The sequence below is a fragment of the Eleutherodactylus coqui genome, chromosome 7 (genome assembly GCF_035609145.1).
Source record: "Eleutherodactylus coqui strain aEleCoq1 chromosome 7, aEleCoq1.hap1, whole genome shotgun sequence".
Taxonomy (NCBI): domain Eukaryota; kingdom Metazoa; phylum Chordata; class Amphibia; order Anura; family Eleutherodactylidae; genus Eleutherodactylus; species Eleutherodactylus coqui.
In genome coordinates, this window is record NC_089843.1 from 82,388,005 (window position 1) to 82,412,065 (window position 24,061).

Consider the following 24,061-nt stretch of genomic DNA (forward strand, 5'->3'; position numbering starts at 1 on the left):
GTGTTGTGTGTACTTTTTTTATGCTTTTTCTCATATTGGTGTAAAAAAAAAAAAATTTGAAACCCCACGTTTGGTATTGTCGAGTCCGTAACAATGCGTACAATAAGTTGCACATGCTTTTGACTGTGCACGGAAAAAACGCTTAAAAAAACTGAGGCAAAATGTTAATTTTTAGCATTTTTTGCCTCCTTAAAAACGCGATAAAAGTGATCAAAAAAGCCGTGTGTACCCCAAAATGGTACTAATAAAAACTACAACTCGTCTCGCAAAAAATAAGCCCCATAGAGCTCCGTATATGAAAAAATAAAAAAGTTAATGCAGCGATTTAGAAAAAAAGCTTTCTAGAAAAGGGTTTTTATTGCAGAAAAGTGGAAAAACCTAAAAAAAGTAAGAATTTTGGTATCGTTGTAACCGTACCGACCTGCGGAAAAAATGGATTGTGTAATTTATGCTGCATCATTTCTCTCCCTGTTATCATAAAAAAAAAAAAAGTAATAAAAGCTTTCAAATATAGTCTATGTACCCAAAAGTGGCACCGATTTAAAAACTACAGTTCACCACGCAAAAAACAAGCCCTTATACGTCCGCATCGACAGAAAAATAAAAGTTATGGCTTTTGAAAAATGGAGAAGAAAATCCACCAAAAATTGTTCCGTCCTTAACCCCTTAAGGACATGGCCTATTTTGGGCTTAAGAGTCTGTTTGCACTGGAATTTTTCTTTTTAAGGCTGGGTTCACACAGGGCAGATTTGCCGCAGTTTTGCCGTGTGGAATTTCGCCGCAGCAAATCTGCCCGCAGCCGCTAATCTCGGGATTAGCCAGCCATGTGGACGAGATTTCTCAGAAATCTCATCCACACGGGGCGGCCAATCCGTTGCGGTAAGTCCGGCTGAAACCGGCAGCCGCGGTTTCAAAAGATGTAGCATGTCTGTTTATTGTTTACTTTCGTCGTGGCCGCGCTCTCCTCTATGGGAGCGCTGGCCACAACGGAAAAGCGAGCGGCCGGGCCGCTTCAAAGCCGCCGCGGTTTTTCCCGCTTCTCCCGGCGAAGATCTCTCGCGGGATTTCCGGCAGGAATATGCCCCGTGTGAACCCAGCCTTAGGGTGCTAGTACATGATCTCTTGTGGCTTGCCTGTATAATTGCCGGGCCGAACTTGCAGGTGCAGACTGACAATTGAGCCGACTTGTGAGTTAGTGGCACTTGTGTAATGGCACCCTTATTCTAATTTTACAGAAAAAAGCATTTCTGTTTAATGTCTTTACTTTAATTGGATCTCTCTTTTATGGCTAATACCATAAGTTAGTCTCCATTTCGTCAAGTTTCTTACAACCCATCGAGAACAATAGAAAGTTAATTGACACTAAATTAATGGACCTAAAAACCTGAAGATTACCCCCTTGATGAATACATGTGCTGCCAGGACGTATATGGAGCAGGCTCAGGAACACAGCCCTCTAGCATAGCTGACACCCACAGGTATGTAAACAGCAGTTACAGGACAACAATCATACTCAAAGCTAGCTTCATTTGCAGCAGTTTAACTGTTAAATTCTGGAAAATGTAGACCATGGCATCTAAGCCGTTAACCAGGACCATCAACTCTGTTGGCTCATTGGCTTCCCTAGTTACACAATCTTGTGCCAATGGATTGTTTTTGCAGCCTGCGATCTGTTAGTGAAAGCAATTGCTATGTCTTTGGGATCCAACTTGGTTGTTTTATATTCAAGCTCAAAGTAACTTACAGACCATACACACATTGGATAGTAGGTCATCAGTTCAGTTAACATTATTAAACACGAGCTAAACCTTTAAATGAGACTAAAAGTAGAAAATAAATAGAGATCCTTTATGCCTAATCTCACGGGCGAAGATCAGTCTAAGGCTATGGAATCACATTTAAAGGTCTCTCCAGCAGCTAAGAAATAACTTCTTCACCTTTTTACATACTACAATATTGTTACCAAACCCCCTACTAAACCACCTCAAATAGGGGAGATGACCTCAATGTCATGGATATTTAAAACCCAGAGTGTGTGTGTGTGTGTGTGTGTGTGTGTGTGTGTATATATATATATATATATATATATATATATATATATATATATATATATATATATATATATATATATATATATATATATATATATGTATGTATATGTGTTATATACAATTATTGTATGTGTATATATTATACACACACTATAATTGTATATAATATATATACATACATACACTATAATTGTGTGTAATATATATATATATTACACAAACACACACTATAATTGTGTGTGCATATACATTATATACAATTATAGTGTGTGTGTGTGTATATGTATATGTGTGTATATGCATTACACAATTATTGTGTGTGTGTGTGTATATATATATATATACAATTATAGTGTTATATACATACATATACACACACACTAATTGTGTAATATATTATATATATATATTACACAATTCTAGTGTGTGTGTGTGTGTGTGTGTGTGTGTGTGTGTGTGTGTGTGTGTGTGTGTGTGTGTGAGAAATTAGGTCTTCTCGATGAACAACGGCCTCACCATACACTTGTTTTACTTAGTGAAGCACTCTTTATAGCCCATAAGACAATAGTGGTGAGATGGATGGACAGGCGACCCACAACTATAGCTCAATGGCATAAAATGGTTAATACGATTTAGCTCATATGAATAATTTGCTTTTATAAACGGTAAATCTCATGAAACCTTTCACAAAATGTGGGATATTTGGTGTTACTCTCTAAATACAGTCTTTACTCAAAATTCTCTCCAGTACTTAGTAGATCGTTTTGTAACTTCATAGTATTGTAAAATAATAGAACATTTATACTTAAACCTTAATTAATGATCAATTGTCAAACCAATATTCATATCTGTAATATACCACCTCTTATAATATAATTCTTGAACTCTTTAAACGTCTCCTCTTTCTCCCGTCTCCTAAGAAACTATCCATATCCTAGTTCTATGCGTTTTGGGATTATCTCTGTAATGCCTTACTTTATCGTTTTTTGAACGCATTATACCTATTGCCGCCTGCAGACGGGCGGAAATTCCGCGGCGGGATTTCCTGCGGAATTTCCGCCCATACATGCCTGCATAGGATTGCATTACAACACGCAGTCCTATGCAGACGCCCGCGGTTTGTCTGCGCAAAATCCCGTGCAACAAACAAACCGCGGCATGCTCTAATTCTGTGCGGGTCTCGCAGAGCCCCACACAAAAACGTCACTCACCGGCCACAGGCTCCGCACTGCGGATACGCCGGCAGCCGGCACATGAAAGAGCCGGAGCTGCGGGAGCGGGTGACTTCCGCGCTGCTCTCTGCAGGCGCTCGGGTTGGGTCCCGCTGCAGGCGGCCTATCACACGTACTATAAATGCAATACATTGTAACTGCAATTGTTTATTAGTGAAGTATGTTCTACAATGAAAAAAGCTAAAAATAAAAAAAGTTGCTAAGACTTCTTTCCATCTATTTTCTATCTGCTTGTTGTAGGCTTGGATCCTTAAAGCTGCTCTGTTTAACCTGTTAATGTTTTCGCTTTTGCCAATGCAGGACCACAGCCGCTTTGTCAACTGTGTGCGATTTTCTCCAGATGGCAACAGATTTGCAACAGCCAGCGCGGATGGCCAGGTAATGCATGGGAAAATGTTGGCCAACTGGCACAAGGTCTGAGTGGGATTTGGGCTGAAGTTCTGCCTGCTGTGAGGCCTTCAGTAGTGATGAGACTCTTCTAGGATTCTGTTACTACTCTTAATACTATTGTGTGTATGTTTTTAATAGATTTTCCTGTATGATGGAAAAACTGCTGAGAAAATCTGCTCTCTTGGAAATGAAAAAGCTCACGATGGAGGGATTTATGCAGTAAGTGTTTTTAAAAAAAAAAATTTTTAAGTGTATTTTAGATCTATTACATTTTGTTTAAAAAAACAAGCCCCACACACTTATTTATAAATTCTTTCTCGTGTGGTTATATTGAGACTGGTCTTCCTTCCTATATTGTATAGACAGTGCAGCTGGAGACTTATGCTTTATGGCAGCTAAGAACTCCTCCCATGTAAATTCCCATTACTTCGTTTATGGTGCTGGAGCAACAGGTCCCCTTTAAGGCACCTGTTTTATAGCAAAAAAAATTGACAGTAGATGAACAATTTTTTTTTTTTTTTTTTTTTTTTTTTTTTTAAAGGTACTTTTTACATAGGGATTTTATCACCCAAATATTCAGCTGATCGTCGTCTCCGTGTAGCCACTAACAGGACACTGAGAATTTGCGCACTTGTCAGTCACTTGGTTTTTAGCTCCCTTAAAAATCAAGCCTCTATTGACCCGCGTAAACAGGCAGTCCATCTATGAATGGCCACCAGTTTGCTACTGTGCTTTCACACACACTGCAATAGTTGGTAGGCTGGCTGTCAGGCACTTATGGCGCAACAATCATCTCATGCAAATGTACCTTCTCAGACGCACATGAAAGTTCAATCCGCAATAATATAACAATTTATTGCTGATTTAGGTCACTCCAGCAGTATAATATTGCTGCCATTTAAACCCTCACACTTTGCTGACCCTGTCACCGTCTCTTAAATTTAGGTCTCATTTATAGGAACGGTATAAAAAAACAAAAAGGGAAAAAAAACTGGCTTGTTGCCCTTAGCAACCAGCGCTCATCCTTCTTTTTTCTTTTTTTTTTTTTATATATATATATATATATAGTGTTGTAGAATAATGAATGACACCGTGTTGTTGAGAGCAATAGGTCCTGTTCAGTTAGATGGATTTGATAAATGAAGGCCCATTGTTAAACACTAGAGATGAGTGACCGTACTCGTTTCGAGTAATTACTCGATCGAGCACCGCGATTTTCGAGTACTTCCGTACTCGGGTGAAAAGATTCGGGGGGCGGGGGGAGGCGTGGCGGAGCGGGGGGTAGCAGCGGGGAACAGGGGGGGAGCCCTCTCTCTGTCTCTCTTTCCCCCCCCCCCCCCACACTCACCCACGGCGCCCCCCAAATCTTTTCGCCCGAGTACGGAAGTACTCGAAAAACGCGGCGCTCGGGCGAAAAAGGGACGTGGCCAAGTAGGTTCGCTCATCTCTATTAAACATCTATGTATTTCCAGTAACATTTTGGGCTGGACTCCTAAGTTGTGACTGACCTTTACCACATTTCGTGGATGGTACCTCAGAGTTGTACCAAGCACCAGCGGTTTGCAAAAGATTACGGATACTTACACAAAGGCCTCCTTAATAGAGATGAGTGAGCATACTCAGTAAGGCGATATACTCGAGAGAGCATCGCCTTTTTCGAGTACCTGCTGATTGTGGGGGGGGGGGGGCGTCGGGGGAGAGGAGAGTGAGAGAGAACCCCCCCCCCCCCCCCCCCCCCGAATCTTCAGGAACGAGCCAGCAGGTACTCGAAAAAGGCGATGCTCTCTCGAGTATATCGCGTTACCGAGTATGCTCGCTCATCTTTACTCAACATTAGTATATGCATATTTGTACATAGATGAGTGTAGCATTTTTTTGTGGAAACAGCAATGCATGTGTTGTGTGTTTGTTCTTTGTTTTTTTTTTTCCCCCTTTTTTGCGCAACCAAAATGCGGAGGAAAAAATGCGGATGGGAACGAATCCATTGAAATCAGTTCAATTCTCTGCGTATTATGCGTGTAAACTTGATGCACACAAATGCGTCCATGTGACTCTAGCCTACCTACAAAGTGTTGTAAAACGCCATATCCCACAGTTACACTTCTGGCATATTCTGTATGTGTACAGCTAATGTAATGATAGGAAAACCAGCTCAAAGGGCTCATTCACACGGCCGATCTCCTGCTATCTCAGTCCATGAAAAATTATTGATTTTTCACTGTATGTGTTGCACGTGCTTTTGTTGCATTTGTTTTATATCTGTCATCCGTTTTTCATGTATGCAAAAAAGACACAAGAAGATCCAAAGGTTACCTTTTATGGTCTCCTGGCAACCTACATAAAAAAATTAAAAATCTGTGCTCGTGCAGGTAACCTCTACTTTTGGCTAAGTTCCCATAGACCTTGATGGTACGGATTTTGGTTCAGACCCACAGCAGATTTCAACAATTCGATTTCAAATCAACAGGTTTACATGTGAACACGCCCTAAAATAAGATGTGGCGCTGCTAACCACCTCTTCCCTGTCTACCTGCATGGTAGCCACAAAATGCTTGACAATCTAATTATTTAATAATTAATATAAGTCTGTAGGAAGAGCTAAGTGTACGTGGCCTCACCTCTGGGCCAGACACCCGGCTGTAATAATTGGCTTTGTTTTACTACAGATTAGCTGGAGTGCTGACAGCACCCAACTACTTTCCGCATCTGGGGACAAAACTGCTAAAATCTGGGATGTTGCGGCTAACTCAGCAGTCACCACGTTTGGGTTCGGCTCAGATACGCTCGATCAGCAGTTGGGATGCTTGTGGCAGAAGGATTACTTGCTGACTGTTTCTCTGTCTGGCTACATCAATTATTTGGACAAGAATAACCCAGACAGACCCCTCCGTGTGGTCAAGGTATGGTGGGCACAATACATGCATCTTTTCTTTGTAACTCTTTGAGCATTGATACAGTGTTTAGGGTTATTGAATGGTTAATAAATTATTATTTTTCCCCATTTTAGGGACACAACAAGTCAATCCAGTGCATAACTGTCCACAAAAATGATGGGCGATCCACCATTTATACAGGGAGCCATGATGGACATATTAATATCCTTTTAAAAAAAAAAAAAGCTTTTTGGATTAAGCGGATGTTCTCCTCATAGGATGTCATAACATTCAAACCACTTAAAAAAAAAAAGTTAAACACGCAAAGTGAAATATGTATACCGGTGCACATTGTCGCTGTACTGTAAAGCATGCTGCCAACATTGAACTGCTATACTTGCTATGTAGAAGTTTGGGGTTTTGGCACATCTTTTGATCAAATTGTTAAAGCCCATCTGCCAACGACAAGGTGACTGCTTTAGGTGTGACCCCTAACTAACAGACTCTTTGGACCTAGGGACCGCAAACTCATGGCAAGTAGGATCCGGGCTTCTAATTTAAAATCTGCTTTGGACAAATGAGGAAGAGTGCCCCCTTTTGACATACCCTTCTCCCTATTTGTCTAGGGCTGATTTAAAAGTGTCGTAGAAGTGTGGCGATGTTGTGGGGACATTCTTGTGACACCCCCCCCCCCCCCCCCTCCCCCGTGTGTGTGGCTGAGCATTATTTTGCTGGAAAATGCCTCTTGGAAGCCGCCATGAGAGGAACACATGTGGCTGCAGGACGTCCTGAACATATCACTGAGCTGTCATTGTCTCTCGTACCACTACTAGGGGGGACTTACTGTTGTATGCCATGGCCCCCCAGACCATCACACTAGCAGTGGGGGTAGTGTGCTGCTCCACAGCAAAGGCAGGATTGAGGTGCTCACCCCGAGGTCTTGAAACATAGATTCATCACTGAAGGCAACCTGGTTCCACTCTGTAGTAGTCCAGTTTCGACATTCATGATACCACTGCAAACTGAGATGACAGTGGGCATCGGAAGCTGTACATGTAAAGGGTCGCTGTGAGATCAAATGTAATGTCCTTCAGCCAAGTGACTGGAAATGGTTCCGACAGAAACAGGAGCCTGTAACGATGGTGCCATCTGTGTCTGGATGGCGGACAACGAAAGGAGGATTCTCTCTACTAGTGGTTTGTCAAGGGTGTCCTAAGCTGTGTGTGTGTGTGTGTGTGTGTGTGTGTGTGTGTGTGTGTGTGTGTGTGTGTGTGTGTCCTCATGCATCCACTGGTCCCAACACCTCCTAACAGTCTGGTCAGACCGGCCGAGGTGGGGGGCACTTCGTCGATATGACCATCCAGCTTCTCGCATTATATTAATCCGCCCCTCTCAAAATATTAACTAGGCGAAATCTCTTCGCTTGTGTTGCAGAGGCGCTTGATATGTATATATTTTTTGACAATAAGTTTTATATGTGTACTACCGATATTATAAATTTCACTTTGAGAGTGACTACCCACTAGCGTGTTTTTTTTTTTTTCTGCTGCAAATTTGCTCCTATTTTTTCTTCCAATTGTCAATGGGGCTTTCAAATGTTAAAAACGCAAAGTTGCGTTGCGTCGTGTTGCGGTTTTAACATTAGCAAGTCCCATTGACAATTGGAAGAAAAAATAGGAGCAAATTTGCAGCAGAAAAAAAAACGCTAGTGGGTAGTCACCCTGACTCCTATATGAGGCAGCAATACACATGTGTGCCACCGGACTCGCATGTGTTTTGCATTGCACATATGTAAGTGTGCTTTTTCTCCATTTTGGATGCACACTCCTTCACAATTTGGCAAATATTTCAACAGCTGGGCTGATCTTAAGAACAAGGGGGCCGAGCTATGTCATTTTGGCTCCTGGCACTTGGCTAGTGCCGTATTCCCTTTATTCTAAGGATCAGTGGTGGTCCTGGCAGGTGGGCTCTCACAGATATACAATCACTAACCATGATGCAGAATGGCTAGAATTTTAAAGGGCTCCTTACTGCCCATTTTAAGTAAAACTTTTTTTTTTTTGTCTTTAGAAATAAAAGTTCTCTTGCTAAATCAGTAGGGTCTGTCAGCTTGGATCCACTCTAACACTGACACTAGTGGTGAACATGGCATAAAACATCAGGAGTCTTGTAGATTTTATAGCTTGTCCTAAGTCTGTATATAGATGTGTGCCAACACTTCATCTGTTCTGCACTTGTATTCCATGCTTTGAGCGGTTTCACATTTGTTCCATCTGGTACAGTCTTGCTGTCTGACTCTTTTTGTTCCACAGATATTCTGAGAGTCTTATTCATACAATACTCATGGGAAACTTTGTAAAACTCTTAGATGGGTGGGGGAAGACATTTTGGCACTTTGGTGCCATTCGGCTCCCTTGGAGACGGCCATCTTGGATTCAGATCTTTAATGGAAAGCGTATTGTGGGATAGATGACTTAAGGGTAGAGACTCATCAGACATTGATAGGCGCAGTCCTCTTTTGCAATACCCGCAACTATTTGAGTGATGATGTCATGTTGTCTTCCTGGTTGTTCATGATTGAAAGCCTTGGCCACCTCATATGAATTTCTGTTATGGCGTTCAGGATGATCTTAATTCTATCCTGGATTGTTAACGGCTTATTCCGGTACCTGAAAAAACATGTAATTGGTATTTTTCATACCAAATAATTCAACATAACTTTTTTTTTTTTTTTTTATTACTCAACATGTCGTCATCCATAACTGTAAAATGGTTGCACCTATCAATATCTGAAATGCTACCCTTAAATCGTGTATACCCCAACCCCATTTCTATTGAAGTTTTTCAGACTGAATCGAAGATGGCTGCCACCAAAATGGCCAACTGGCACCACCATAGTACCACAAAGGTTTCCCCACCCCTCTCCCACCATCCAACCTCTCTTCCTTCCCCTCTAAGTGTTCTGAACAAACAGATACAAGCAGAACACTTTGTAGAATATATTCCAGGTGGTCCTAATGTTTGAATCCCCCTGCATATTTTCCTTAACTATTGGCCATACATTATTTTGATGCTGAAACCGGGGAGAATGACACCTTCTCTGGCAAAGCCCACACAAACCAGGTGTCCAGTATGGCTGTGGACAGCTCCAACGAGTTGGTCACCTGCAGCATGGATGACACCGTGCGTTTCACCAGCATCGCAGAAAATGCTTACAGGTTTGTGACGTGCGGCTTGTTTCTGGATAGTGATGCACAACTCCACTAACCGTAGTCTAAAGCGGTGGTCCAGGCTGAGAAAGTGTTGCTTTCTTGCAAACGCAGCGCCACACCTGTCTATGGGTTGTGCGTGGTAATGCAGTTCAGCGACACTGAAGTAAATGAGGGTGAGTTGCTACATGATACTGCAGCACTTGGAGGGTGGGGGGACTACTGGTCGGGTCTCAGGCTGAAGCTGGAAGACACTTAGTTGCTTCCTATACATATTCTTGCATAGAACCTAGTGGGAAAAGTGCACTGAGAGTCCACTGCTCCTGAGAACATGGGCCTGTGTGTGTCCCTCACTTTGGGCTAAGCTGTACCCCTGTTGTGCATGTGTGGTGCCGCTTCAGTTATTTTCGGTGGGGGTGCTGGAGACAGATGAGTGCTTGTACTTGACTATTTTCATCAGCCCTATTGAAATAAATGGAGCAGCAGTCACACATGCCCAGCCACCGCTCCGTTCAAACGGACGTCACTGCAGGTGGGTGCCTGAAGTGACAGAGTGGGACATGGGACCCCCATCCTCGTGATCTGTAGGAGTCTCGCTGCTGAAACCCCACCCATCATACTTATCACAACCCCTTTAATGCAGCCATGGACTAGGATACACACAATCAATGATGGTGTGTTTTGTTTTTTGTTTTTTTGCTTACATTCTACCTATTTATTTTTATTTTTTTTTCCCCAAAAAACTTTAGTCCTCAGAATTCTATTAAATTGGATGTCCAACCAAAAAGCGTTGCTGTTGGTGCTGGAGGGTACGCAGTCACCGTGTGCATTGGCCAGGTACCTACTTTATATATATTTGGGGTTTCGACTAAAATACGTTTTGGTTTTTGTACGGTTTCAGCTGTTTTGGAAAGGCTGTTAAGAGGGAAAATAAGTTGAGTTTACCCCTGAAGGATGTGGCGTTTTTCCCCGTTTTGGTCCCCCCCCCCCCCTTTCAGAAAATCGTAACTTTATTTTTCTGTTGACCTAGCTATCTATGAGCCTTTAAGTTTTTTGTCTTTCCCCTTTTGTGAGTTGTTTTTCATTGGTACCACTTAACCCCTTCAGTGGGGGGTTTCTTACCACCCTGTCAGACCCGCCAGGGCAGGTTTATTTTTAGATGGGCAATCACTTAATTTCAACTAATTTTCCAGTCTCATTCCAAGAGCCATAACTTTTTCATTTTTGCATTAACACAGCCATATGAGGGCTTCTTTTTTTTGGTTTTTGCGGAACAAGTATTTTTTGATGGCATAATTTTTGGGTGTGTATATAATGTATTGCATAACTTCTGTAAAAAACATTGTAGGGAGATTGGGGGGTGGGGGGGGGGTGGAAGAAATTCTGCCATTTGTTTTTTGGATTTCAATTTTACGGCGTTCAGTGTGCAGAATAAATGTGATAACATTATTCTGAGTCAACATGATCCTGGCGATAGCAAGTTTTTATACAGTGTTTTGGGTGTTTTTTTTTGTTTTTGTTTTTTGTGTTTTTTTTTTTTTTTTTTTTTTTTTTTGCTATTTGTACTTTTCCAGCATTTTTTAATTTTTTTTCCTAAAGATTTGCTTTTGTGTCGCCACTAGAGATGAGCGAGCATACTCGTCCGCGATTGATACTCGTTCGAGTATTAGGGTACTCGAGATGCTCGTTACTCGAGACGAGCACCACGCGGTACTCGTCTTGATTAAACGAGCACTGACCATTGAATTCAATGGAGCCGGCAATATATCCGGCTCCATTGAAAGCAATGGGCTGCCGGCGAGCGCGGGATGAATTTTCGGGAAGGGCTTAAAAATATAAGCCCTTACCTGAAAATCATCCTAAAATGTATACTCACCTTTCCGCTGCAGCCGGAGTTCAGCCGCGTCTGGCCGGCAGTTCTCCTGAACTGCTGTGAGTAGTATTCAGCAGCCGGGGATTTAAAATCCCCGCCTGCTGAATGAGCTGCCTCTGATTGGTCCCTGCGCTGAGCCAATCAGGCACTGAAGGAGTTAATGCACCCTATAATATACTGAAATAGATGTCAAAAGTGCCGTGATAACTTTATTCTATGGCTTAGTATGATTATGGCAATACTATAGATTTTGCATTCCTACTTTTAAATAACCTGAAAAATATATATTTTCTGCCACCCAACTTTTTTTATTTTTTAATCTTTCTGTCGATGTGGTTGTGTAAGGACTCTTTTAATCATGTTGTGTGTTTTTGTTTTTTTTTTGTTTGTTTTTTCTTCCCTGTTTTAAGGAGACTTGAAAATGTGATTGTTTGAATTCTTATACCATATACTGCAATACTTCATTATTGCAGTATATGGTATTTCTGCAGGCCATTTATGGAGCTGGCTTGGCTTTAGAGTCTGTGCCATATTAACCCCATGCAGCTAGGATGTACATATATCCTGGGATGGGAAGGAGTTAAAATGCTATGTTTAGAAACCGATACCAACTTGCATGTTCTACTGCCCAAATGTAAGAGTTAATGCACAAAGCTGTACTCTTGGCAGTCAGTAAAAGAAGTTCTGAGTCTCTCTTTTCTGTTGCCATATTATTCTGTTATTTAAAAATATTTTTAAAGTAACAAAACTTTACAAATATATAAAATTTGGCATTACCCTAAGTGCAACGACCTACAAACTTTTGGCAAGTCCTTTTCACTGCACTATGAACGATGTAAATATGAAACCCAAAAATGCTGCAACTGCATTTTTTTCACTCTACTTATTTTTAGGAAAACGGGGGTAATAAATTACTAAGTTTTTCAGTATAAGACAGGGTCTTATATTAACTTTTGCTCCAAAATATTTTACTTTTTGCCATGTATAGCTGCCTGGACACTATTTAAATTGACACTTTAACTGTAACTAGGGCTTCAATTTTGGAGTAGGGCTTGAAGCATCCTCAAAAATCCTGAAAAATCATGCTAGGGCTTACTTTCAGGATAGGCCTCAAGGAAACTAGGTATATGGTACACTAAGTTGTACCATTTTAAAAAATGCAACTTGTCCAATAAAAATAAGCGACAGGTTTGTTGATCCGAGCTTTATGTTCTCTTCACTGGTTTGTGTGGAGAGCAGGGCATTATAGCCAGTGAGGTGCAGACACTTCTGTGTATGCAGTCCTCATTGATGGGCACAGTGTGAAGTAACCAGTCCGTGTAGGTGGTGTCCTTGATCTGCTCCCTGACCAACTACCTTGGAAAGAAGTTATTAAAGAGCAGCTGCTCATAGGGAAGATATACATTATGGCCTCCATTGACTGTGCATTGTATTTATTTATTTATTTATTTTTCCTTCTATGACTTCCACAGATTGTGCTGCTAAAGGACAAGAAGAAGGTTTTTGCCATCGATTCTCTGGACTATGAGCCAGAAGCTGTCGCTGTTCACCCGTGCACTGGAGAAGTTGCTGTTGGTGGTACAGTAAGTACCTTGTGTGCTCTTGCTTCATGGCCACTCTTGGCTTATTCACACGGGTTATTTTATGCCCTCCTTTTCAGTGGACTTTTCACAGACCCGTTGTATTCAGTGAGGCTAATCAGACATGTGTTTTCTCTAACAGACCAATGGTTCATTGGGGAAAGAGAAAATGACAACCTATCTCATTTTGGCCTATTCTCACTCGGGTCCGCCCTAATCGAGTCGAGCTTTACGTAAAATTCGAGAACTCTACTCTACTCTAGTAACGAACCTAATTGACTACAATGGGAGACTGAAGCTTTTTTTTTTTCTTCCAGGTTCCTCTTTCCCTTTCTCCCCCTCTCCCCAAAAAAATTTGCCATTGATGCGCGCTGCAGCTGGGAGGGGCCAAAACAGGCATGTCACAGCGGGGAGGAGCCACAACCTTGGGCGGGGTTGAGCACTGCTTGATGCTCATTCGAGTATCAAGCTCGGCAGAGTATGTTCGCTCAACTCTAGTGCTTATGTCCTTCTCCAAAAATGCATGCAACCCGCCTAGAAATTGGTTGTTTTTCATGGACCAAAATTGCATATGCCCATGCGAATAAGCCCTTACAATTACTGCTATTAATAGGCGGCTCTGATAACTAACAGTTTTGCTCCTATTTCAGTTGTTCTTCAGTATTTGGTCTCATCCCTATAGGTGTATTTCATTCCCATACTGGTTCTGTAATCTAGTGCTAAAGTGAGAACCACTGTCCATTACCACTACTAACTATAAAGCCGGATACAATATATATAATGTTCTATAAACCAAGGTATAATAGATATACACTGTAGCCCATTAATATCAATTAATGCACCACTAAAACTGTTGGTTCAATCAACAAAAAGTGTGATTTGTTTAGGCAAATACTGTGATCCTTTCTAAGGATAAAGTGAGAAATGTAAGGAAATAAAGACTCAATTACTCTGTAAACAGGTGGGAGTACAAAACTTGTAGTGTATATGGACCTTAGATTGGCAGACCCTGCTATTTTGGGAGACTCGGCACAAGTAAAACAAAGATAAAATACAATATTTTGGTTGCTAATTGGCTGTATATAACCTCTATTTAGACCAAAGCCAGTATGAACCATTTTTCGTGTTGTCTTAAGTTAAGCAACAACATAACTATACACTGAACGATCACTATCAATGGCAATCTCAGCTTTCAGGCATCGGGGGAACACTCCCCAGACCATGACACCACCGCCATCGGCCTGTTGAACCTCAATGGTGATATTGGATATTGCTTCATGTTTTTTACACCATATGCTGACTCGGACAACCGTATGGTACACCGGGAAATGGGACTCTGCATTCCATACAACCTTCTGCCATATATGCAAGATCCAGTGACGTCTTTTCAGGTCCTGTGTGAGACCTTGTTGGCAATGAGGTGGAGTCATCAGGGGCACTCTTGTCTGTTTTCGACTATTAAACTGCAGTCGCTAGATGCCATGTGGTCATTCAAGTACCCGGCTGTTGTACTGCTGGCTCAGATGGTCATGTTGTTGCTGTGATACCAGATGTGCCTCTAGAATCAACCCTTTGTGATCACGTGCCTGCTGTTCAGTGTTTAGTAAATTACTGCTTACGCCATGCATCAATATGACTGTGTGATTGGCAAGTTAGCCACTAGATGGCACTGTGGTTCCATTCTCCTAGCAAAAGGTTCTCTTGCTGTATATTGAAAAAAAGCGCTGCGACCGGTTTCTGAGCGATTACATGGACATTCATTCAAATGATTTTCTCTTTGATAGGACGGCAACATCCATTTATATTCCATTCAAGGGAACACTCTGAAGGATGAGGGGAAGTCTCTGCCAGTTAAGGGTGCTATCACCAGCCTTGCCTATTCCAATGATGGTGCCTTTCTTGCTGCCACTGATGTGAACAGATGTGTCACCGTCTTCACTGTTGCTGATGGATATGCAGTAAGTAGATGCTGGTGGGAGACTGTGTTGTAGTTCAGAACATGTATAAGTCCTGCAATCCAGGTAGCTTTAGTGAACTGCTGCTGGTTCGCTTCTCAGCGCTTTCTGTAATCCGGGCCCCCTTCCTGCATTCAGTTACAGCCTGGATGCTCTGGCTGCCTCACCAGGTGGAATGCGGTTGGGAGACCCACATATAGCCGACATTTATTGCATATCTTGTGGAGGTAAGTGTTTAAAGGTAACGTCACCAGGTGCATGCTGCCCGAACCCCCATGTACAGTGACTCCGTGTATGTGGTGTTCTGAAATACACCTAGAAGTTTACCTGTTTGACTTGCGAACCGAAGCGGGCCCTCCCCACCTGCAGCGTGTTGACCAACGGCTCCTCTCCCTGATTGTGTATAGGGACAGCTGTCATTCAGCATGCTGTGGGTGGGGAGCAGTCTGTGTGGCTCACGTCCTTGACTTAGCAGCATGAACTCCGTGACCGGTTCTTGTTAAGATGAGAATACCCTTTTAACTTCTATCCGAGCCGCTTAGTCGTTCAGATGTTGCAGTCATAGCTGACCGTGTCATTTAACACCTTTAAATCTCCGGGGCTTGCTGCACTGACCATGCAGTTAAACCCTGGACAACTCTAGTGCTGAATTGTGCAGAGCACTGAGCGGTCATCTGAAATCTTCCGGGGTTTTGTACTGCATACCCAGCGCAGCAAGGCCCGGAGGTTTCCCTGCCATAATATGGAAATGATAAACCTGCCACTGAAGGGGTTAATGGTTAAAAGGAAAAAAAAATACAACTCTTACTTTCTTTATGGGTACATACGATGTGTTAATATATTATATAACTAGAGATGAGCGAGTATACTCGCTAAGGCACATTACTGGAGCGAGTAGTGCCTTAGCCGAGTATCTCACCGCTCGTCTCTAAAGATTCGGGGGCCAGCGCGGGTGACAGGTGAGTTGCGGCGGGGAGGAGAGAGGGAGAGAGAGATCTCCCCTCCGTTCCTCCCCACCGCTCCCCCGGGCCCCAGAATCTTTAGAGATAAGCGGGGAGATACTCGGCTAAGGCACTACTTGCTCGAGTAATGTGCCTTAGCGAGTATACTCGCTCATCTCTATATATAACTTTGATTCATCCTTAGGATTGGGTAGGGTAAAAACACCTTTTGTTCATTTTGCCTCCCAGAAAAAAAAAATTAAATTATTTTAAATACGTGAGGGTTTTATTAAAAAAAATAATAATAAAATCTACGGGATGAGAAAAAAAAAAAAAATTCAACTTACTATATGGATTGTTCTAGTTCCGGCTATGCCAAGCATACGTTTTTTTTTGGGGGGGGGGGGGGAGGGCAAAAAACGGAATAAAAAATATTTGCAAAAGTGGATTTATTTTTACTTGGATATCTCCACAGTGAGGCATGGGGGTTGTTGTCTGCATCGCGATTAGATGACAGGCCAATGACGTCCGTGAGGTAGTGCACTCCTCCTGGTAAAAGCTTACATGCCACGATAAGCATTGGAGTTAATGGCAGAGATTGGCGTTATCTCTGATCTATACCATTGGAGCAGAACCCCGGCTGTCGGATACAACCAGCTCCCGCGACAGATGGCACGGGCTCAGCGCCAAAGCCCACACAATCTACATGCCTTACTAGTTTGTAATTTTCGTTCAAACAGCATCCCTCCCATGATGTGCATGTACTCTGGGGTGGGAAGAGGGTAAAGATAGACTTTTGATAAACTGTAAGCCCTGAGCAGCACATGATCTGGATGGATTTTTCAGCCACTGGCTGTAAACGGTAATGTTCCTATTCACTGACAACAAGCAGAAGTCATAGAAGTTTGCATAAATGTATAGCCAATTATACAAACTAAGGTTGGCTTAGTTGCTCTCACTTTCATTCCTCCTCGATCTGCTTATTGCTGGTGCTTTATCTGTAGCTCCGTTGTAATATTGCTCTTTGTTCATCAGGAGAAGGACCGCTTTTATGGACACCATGCAAAAGTCGTCTGCATTGCCTGGTCTCCTGACAATGAACATTTTGCCACAGGGGGCATGGATATGATGGTTTATGTATGGACCGTGAGTGATTCAGATACGCGTATCAAAATGCCAGGTAATATCAAAATCTGGTCCTGCATTGCTACTCTGAAACCATTAAAGAGAATGACACATTTGCCACTAGGTGGCAGCGCTATAATGTAACATTATGTTATATATTCCTTTTAAACTGATTATGCACATGTAATTACTATATATTTACAACCCCAACACTGGGTTACAGTCACACAGTGAGGCTAATCTATCACTATTCCTAGCCAAGGATTTCGTGCGAAGCCATATTTCTAGTCTGAGGAAAAATAAATTCATTTGATCAGTGTCTCTGACGTACGTGGTGCAGAATAACAGTCATAAGCTCTTATCTAGCTCTATACGCTTTTGCACAAAGTATATGTGTGAGAACAAGAAGGCATACTTGCACTATATAAGAGAAAAAGACTTCAAAAAGGGTAACAAATTTTATTATTGGCCCATATAAACACTAATGGACCTATTTAAAGCCTTTAATCATAAGGGGAAAAAAAACCCATTAGCGTGACCACCATACATCATATCGCCCCCAAAAATGGATCCCTTACAAAAGACCTGGAAATATGTTAAATATCTGGACCCATGTGCATATATTATACATTCATGTGCAAACTATTACCAATATGAAAGCACAAATAACTCATATCTTTGGTATATATGACTTACAAAAGCTCTAAAAAAGGGTTAAATCTACAGACCCATGCATATATTGTACAGGATATTTCCAATAAAGAGACCCAAATGATGGATGGAATATATCCCAATATAAAGATTGGAGAGTTTTAGACACAACGAGTGGCTCAAAATCCACTCAAAATCTTTTGAGCGACTCTCGTTATGTCAAAATGCACTGACATCGTGCAGTTTTCATACACAAGTCCTTGATTACTACATTCTAGTTTGCTAAAAGTGAGCGATTAGCTGTTATAACCAGAGCAGGCTGTTATCACAGCAGGCTGCGCTGATAAGATTCTCTCTGCCTGTGTCCTGCTGTGAATTCACAGGGGGACACTAGCAGTAAGCACAGAGAAATATACAGCTGTTTGCTTATGCAAAACAGCTGTATTGTTTGCCAAGAGATAGCGGAGTCCCACTGTGCCTGCATAGCTCTATAGTAGCTACTATAAAGTATGCAAAGATGATCGCTCAAAACTGTCACTCAAACTGTCGTTTGAGCAACTTTAGAGCAATCATCTATCAGTGTAAATGGGGCTTTAATTATACGGATAGATCAGACGTGCAAATGAGCAGCATATGGAGTACACTGAGCATGGGCAGCTCAAGTACAAAGACAAACAACCAGCACTGAATAAAAACGCGCCACATGTAAATACCAGAGCTGAGGGGGATCGGGATAGTTTCTTCAGTGTACCTACCACATGGCTGATCTTGTATTCCCTTATATTATATTATGATATTGAAAAGTTTTTAATTGGTCTGTGGTTGTGTATATGGGCCGTTCAAAAATACCTAATATAGTTACAAATGTTATTATGTTTCTCTTTTTTATATAGTCTTGCCACCTTGTTATCACACATATATACATTTTGTCTGTGTATTCAGTAGTGTGGGACTTGTAGTGCATTTCATTATTGGTGGTGTCTGCCTTTTTGCTGTTTGTTTAATCTGTACTCCACTTTTGCAGCACACAATTCTGTTCACAACTTGCTGCCCATTAGATGGATGCCCTCTTCACCATCTGCTGACCTCTTTTGAAATAATTAAGAATAAGGGTGCATTCACACGAACGTATATCTGCTCGGTTTTCACGCCGAGCCGATATGTCGTCCTCATCTGCAGGGGGGAGGATGGAAGAGCCAGGAGCAGGAACTGAGCTCCCGCCCCCTCTCTGCCTCCTCTCCGCCCCTCTGCACTATTTGCAATGAAAGGATGCGGGGCGGGGCTAAGTTCTGAGAATTAACCCCACCCCCGTCCCGTCTCTCCCCATTGCAAATAGTGCAGAGGGGCGGAGAGGAGGCAGAGAAGGGGCGGGAGCTCAGTTCCTGCTCCTGGCTCTTCCATCCCCCCCCCCCCCCCCTCCGTGCGCATGAGGACGACTTATCGGCTCGGCGTGAAAACCGAACCGATATATGTTCGTGTGAATGCACCCTAAAAATGGAAAAAAAAACAGCACTTTTATACACAATTTTATTTTCTGACCGGTCATAGAGATTGGTATTAGTTCCAGCAGCCGGGTGTGGGGAGTCTCGTTGCATTACTGAATACCTTGAGTGCTCTACCCAATACGTGTCTTTACAGCTTTGCTCAGATTCCCGTGGCAGATGTTGAGGCTAATTTATCCAAATTGTCTAATAGCAACCAATACTAGTGCAGCTTTATTTTTTCCAGGGCAGTTTTAGAAATCTAAAGGGGCAATCTGGGAATTGGATATATTGATAAAGTACCATCAGGGTAGGTCATTTGCCCATCAACATCATGTCAGTGGGGGTCCGACTCTCTCAGCACTCCTACTCGTGGATCAGCTGTTTGACTATGGTACTTAGACCAGCGCTGCAGGTTCTTGCTCAGCGAGTGATGTCTCTTCTGTTGGTCTCATGGCCTTTCTGAACCTCAATCTTGTTCATGTGAATATGCTAGAACTGCAATACCGGACACAGCCACTACAAAAAGACAGTACTGTGCCTGGCATACAATGAAGAGGCCGCCGCACTCTCCAGAGCACCCCTTCAAATTGCTTATTGGCATGGGTGCTGAGAGGCAGGCCACCGCCCCCTGTCTGATATTTATGACCTGTCTTACTATAATGTCATCATTATTTAAGTCTCAGAAAACCCTTTTAAAGCTGGACTTGGATTGGTTGCTCTGGGCAGTAAGGGCATTTTATTAATCCCTCCATCCACAGTCCATTTCCACCTGCTTTGCGTGAATTGAAGAGCTGCTCTTTTTATACAGTATCCTACTCAAAGTAATTAGAAATTTGAGCAGGAATCAAAAGTAGTATTTATTTCCATATGGTAATACTTAGTGGGGCCTCCTTTGGCCTCTAATAACATCAGATACTCTGGTGGCATACCTTCTGTATGTGTGATTCACTTCAGCTGGTATTACCCTCCATTCTTCCTGCAAATGTCTGGTGAGGTCTCTCAAAGATGTATCAGCCTATGCACAGCAGTGCAAGGCGAGCCGTCATTGGACAGTTGAGCAATGGAAGAACGTTCTATGCAGTGATGAATCGCACTACTCAATCTTCAAATCAGATAGAGGTGCCCCGGTGTGAAGGATGTCTGCGGAACACCTTTTTGCCTGGGTGTGCTGTGCCAACAGTTAAGTACAGCAGAGGTTCCACTATATTTTACATGGCATTGTCTTGGTTTGTTGGTTGTAGTGACAAGAAGTTCATTGAGGTGCACCTAGACATTCTAGACAATAATGTGCTGATAACAATGTGGTAATACTCTGGGAATGGTCAGCAATACTTCCAACAAGATAACTCGCCTTGTCACAAATCGAATGCTGTTTTACGTTTGAGGATATCGACATTCCATGATTTGACTGGCCTGCAAACGCTGCCTCGCCCTGAACCCTACTGAACATCTTTGGGATGTACTGGAATGCCAGGTCAGGAAATATGGGCAGCATCCATCTTCTTTGAGATAACTCTCCAGACATTTGTAGGATGAATGGAGGGAATTACACTTCACCAGGTATCATATGTTAGTAGAAAGTATGCCACAGAGCGTATTCAATATCATTAGGTTTGAGAACTATGACCAGCTCATTATGTTGTTGGTGCATGTAAGATCCGCTATATGTGACAGTTGCATGTCGATCTAGATCAGATGCCTTCCATTGACCCCACAGTGCATGCAAATTCTGTACTCTAACTGCCTGGCATGACCTGGTTGGTTGATTGACCTTTTTTTTTTTAATTTTACAGATACCCATCGGCTACACCATGTTAGCGGTTTGGCTTGGCTGGACGAGCACACGTTGGCCACCGTGTCCCATGATGCTTGTGTCAAACAATGGACAATCACCTACAAATGAGCATCGGGCATATACTGGCACAACATAGCTAGGACTACTGCAATTGGAAATTCTATTATTAAAAAAAGATATATATATTTCTGTTCTATGCTCCGTGGTTGTGGCCACATTCTCATTCTCCAGATAGGTGGTGTCTATCTATAACACATGTACTTTAAAAACAAAAAAGCTTTAGTCAGTGACTGCTTGCAGGTAAATAGCTCTTACATGTCAGATTGTGTCATCGACATTCCAGAGGTAACAGGCCAACACTGTAGCACTTGCAGGAAGTTGCAGGCGGGTTTGAGACTGTATGTGTGGGTGCTCGGTTCCAGCATGAGATGAATGCAGACTTCTCACTATTTTCCTTTTTACAGAACATTTCTGTATCTGATGCCATGGTGACAATAGTTGTGATCTATTTTTCCAGTCCCGGTGTGCATTTACTGTTTTTTGTTGCTCTGCTTGTCCATGAAACTGTTGCCTCAAAAAGAAAAAAAAAGTACCCCCATCTGACGATAATGGGGCACGTAAGAAAAAATAAACTTTTTTTATGTATAACTTCTGCTTTTGTGGGTCTCTTCCAGTGCTGAGGATTTATGATGTCATGGATTTCTGTGGGCTCATTGCAGACTCTGATGTTCAAAGTAGGGTTGGTACAGTCTCGGCTTTCCATCTTACATGCAGAAAACTGCATGGGGATGGATCCTGGAAGGGAAAATATGTGAGACCTCTTTGGTCTCCATTTCACATGGCTTCTGTCCCTGTCTGTCATTTAGACTAGAAAGAATAGCGCTGTTCTTGGACCAAAGAGCAACTCAAAAATGGCGGACTGAAGACCCACTTGGGTTAAACTTGAACCAGTGTGATACCATATGTCAGAGGCAATAAACTCTAAAGTGGGACCTTAACATGTAACTTTTATTATATACTAAAAAAGATCACCCTGTATAGACATTAAGATTCCATATCAACCACTGTTGACAGTATAGACAGGGTGCAGCAAGCATTTGCCTGCAAGTGTCCACCGATCATTAAGGAGAAGCTAAGGCGGCTTATACAGCCCCAAGGACTTATTGGTGACCTGGGTCAGAATAAGCTAAATGGGAAGTGCTGGCATGTATGCAACTCCCTGATTGGCCTGACTAATTGTATGCAGCCTTGTACTTTATAAGGAGGGCAATAGAGATGAGCGAGCACCCAAATGCTCGGGTCCACGTTATTCGAGTCGAGCTTTTCGTAAAATTCAAGAGCTCTACTCGAGTAACGAACCCCATTGATTACAATGGTAGACTCAAGCATTTTTGTATGTGGGACGCCAGGTCCGAAGCTTTTTCTTTTTTTTTTTTAATTTATTTATTTTTTTTATTTCTTGGTACGTGTGTTCTCCCTGCCTGCCCAAAAATTTGCCATTGGCACGCTGCGGCGGGGAGGGGCCAAAACAGGCACGTCACAGCGGGGAGGAGCCAAAAACTGGGGTGGGGGTCGAACACAGCGTGATGCTCGTTCGAGTAACGAGCACCATCGAGTACGCTAATACTCGAACGAGCATCAAGCTCAGCAGAGTACGTTCGCTCAACTCTAGAGGGCAACTTTGGCTGCTTATACTATTGCTTAGTGAGTTGTGGACACATGGAGGCAAAGGTTTGCCACACCCCGTCCATATTGTCAACAGCACTTGGACCAAAGAGGTCTCCTCACATATTCTCCTATATGGTGTCATCCAGGATCTGTCTTGCTTTCCAACCCCATGCGGTTTTCTGCAAGGAGGGTGAAAACCAGGACTGAAGCAGTGTTTAAATCACAAAAATGAAATGTGAAACCAGCTTAAAGCATGACTGTGCTTTCTAAAATGCACTAGGCAGTGGCGTAGCAAGGTCAGGTGGTACCTGGTGCAGAAATTTTTTTTTTTTTTTTTTTTTTTTTTGTCGCCCCTCCCTGCCTCAATTTTGAAATGCATTAAAAAAAAGTTGCAAGTGTAATTTTCTGGTTAATATACTTAAAGCTTTTAAGTGTTTGATTACAATGTTGTCTCCTAACTTTGTTCTCTGAAAAGTTTTAAATCTCATCATGAAAATCAATTCCTTCCGCTACTTTGGCTTAGCCATCTTGTCAATTGGAAACAGAGCCAAAGCCTGACTCATCGTGGACCTAAGAGCTCTGGAATAATTTGAGTTTTGAACAATTCCTCTCACACGATGCTACTGAAACACATAACGTTAACAAGAATCGTAAGGCTAAAGTCACAGCTACCCTCCTTCCCCTCTCTGCACAGGTCACAGTGCATGCGGGAATGGTCTCCCATAGAAATGAATAGATCAGCTTCTGTCCACTGTGTGAAAGGCCCATGAGGTCTGCAGTAATTCATTTCTCTAAATGCTGTGAACTGCAGTAATGACAAGATGGCCGCCCACAGTCGTGTACAAAACAATAGAATAAAAAGAAAATCTATAATCAGAAAATAAAAACAGAGGGGAAAAAAAGAGAAAAATTTGAATGATTCACTACCTGGTTTTCCTTAGTGAAGAATACAGATAATACATCTCCTTTTTAAGGCTTCCCTGAACCATATATATATATGTGTGTGTATGTATGTATGTATGTATATATGTGTGTATGTATATATATGTGTGTATATATATATATATATATATATATATATATATAATTATTCTCCCCCACCCCAAAAAATTTCAACACATTTTTTTTCAACCGACACAAGAGTTTTTCACAGGTGCTTTTTGGGTGGCGATTATCTGTTATGTTCAGCATGCATTTTTCTACTGCCATTATTCATGGAGAAGTCTAAGCAAAA

At 42.2% G+C, this 24,061-nt stretch overlaps 1 protein-coding gene across 1 annotated transcript in view; it reads left to right on the forward strand.

The window, feature by feature from the left end:
* Window positions 1–21,807, forward strand: part of WDR1 (WD repeat domain 1) — a 47,373-nt gene extending 25,566 nt beyond the window's left edge. The window contains exons 6-15 of the mRNA XM_066573276.1: window positions 3,584–3,661; window positions 3,812–3,892; window positions 6,340–6,573; window positions 6,681–6,768; window positions 9,608–9,764; window positions 10,505–10,592; window positions 13,101–13,211; window positions 14,993–15,166; window positions 17,140–17,284; window positions 21,158–21,807. Of these exons, the coding sequence (XP_066429373.1) occupies window positions 3,584–3,661; window positions 3,812–3,892; window positions 6,340–6,573; window positions 6,681–6,768; window positions 9,608–9,764; window positions 10,505–10,592; window positions 13,101–13,211; window positions 14,993–15,166; window positions 17,140–17,284; window positions 21,158–21,267 (1,266 nt within the window). The 3' untranslated portion in view covers window positions 21,268–21,807. The remainder of the gene's footprint in view (window positions 1–3,583; window positions 3,662–3,811; window positions 3,893–6,339; window positions 6,574–6,680; window positions 6,769–9,607; window positions 9,765–10,504; window positions 10,593–13,100; window positions 13,212–14,992; window positions 15,167–17,139; window positions 17,285–21,157) is intronic.
* Window positions 21,808–24,061: the final 2,254 nt, after the last annotated feature.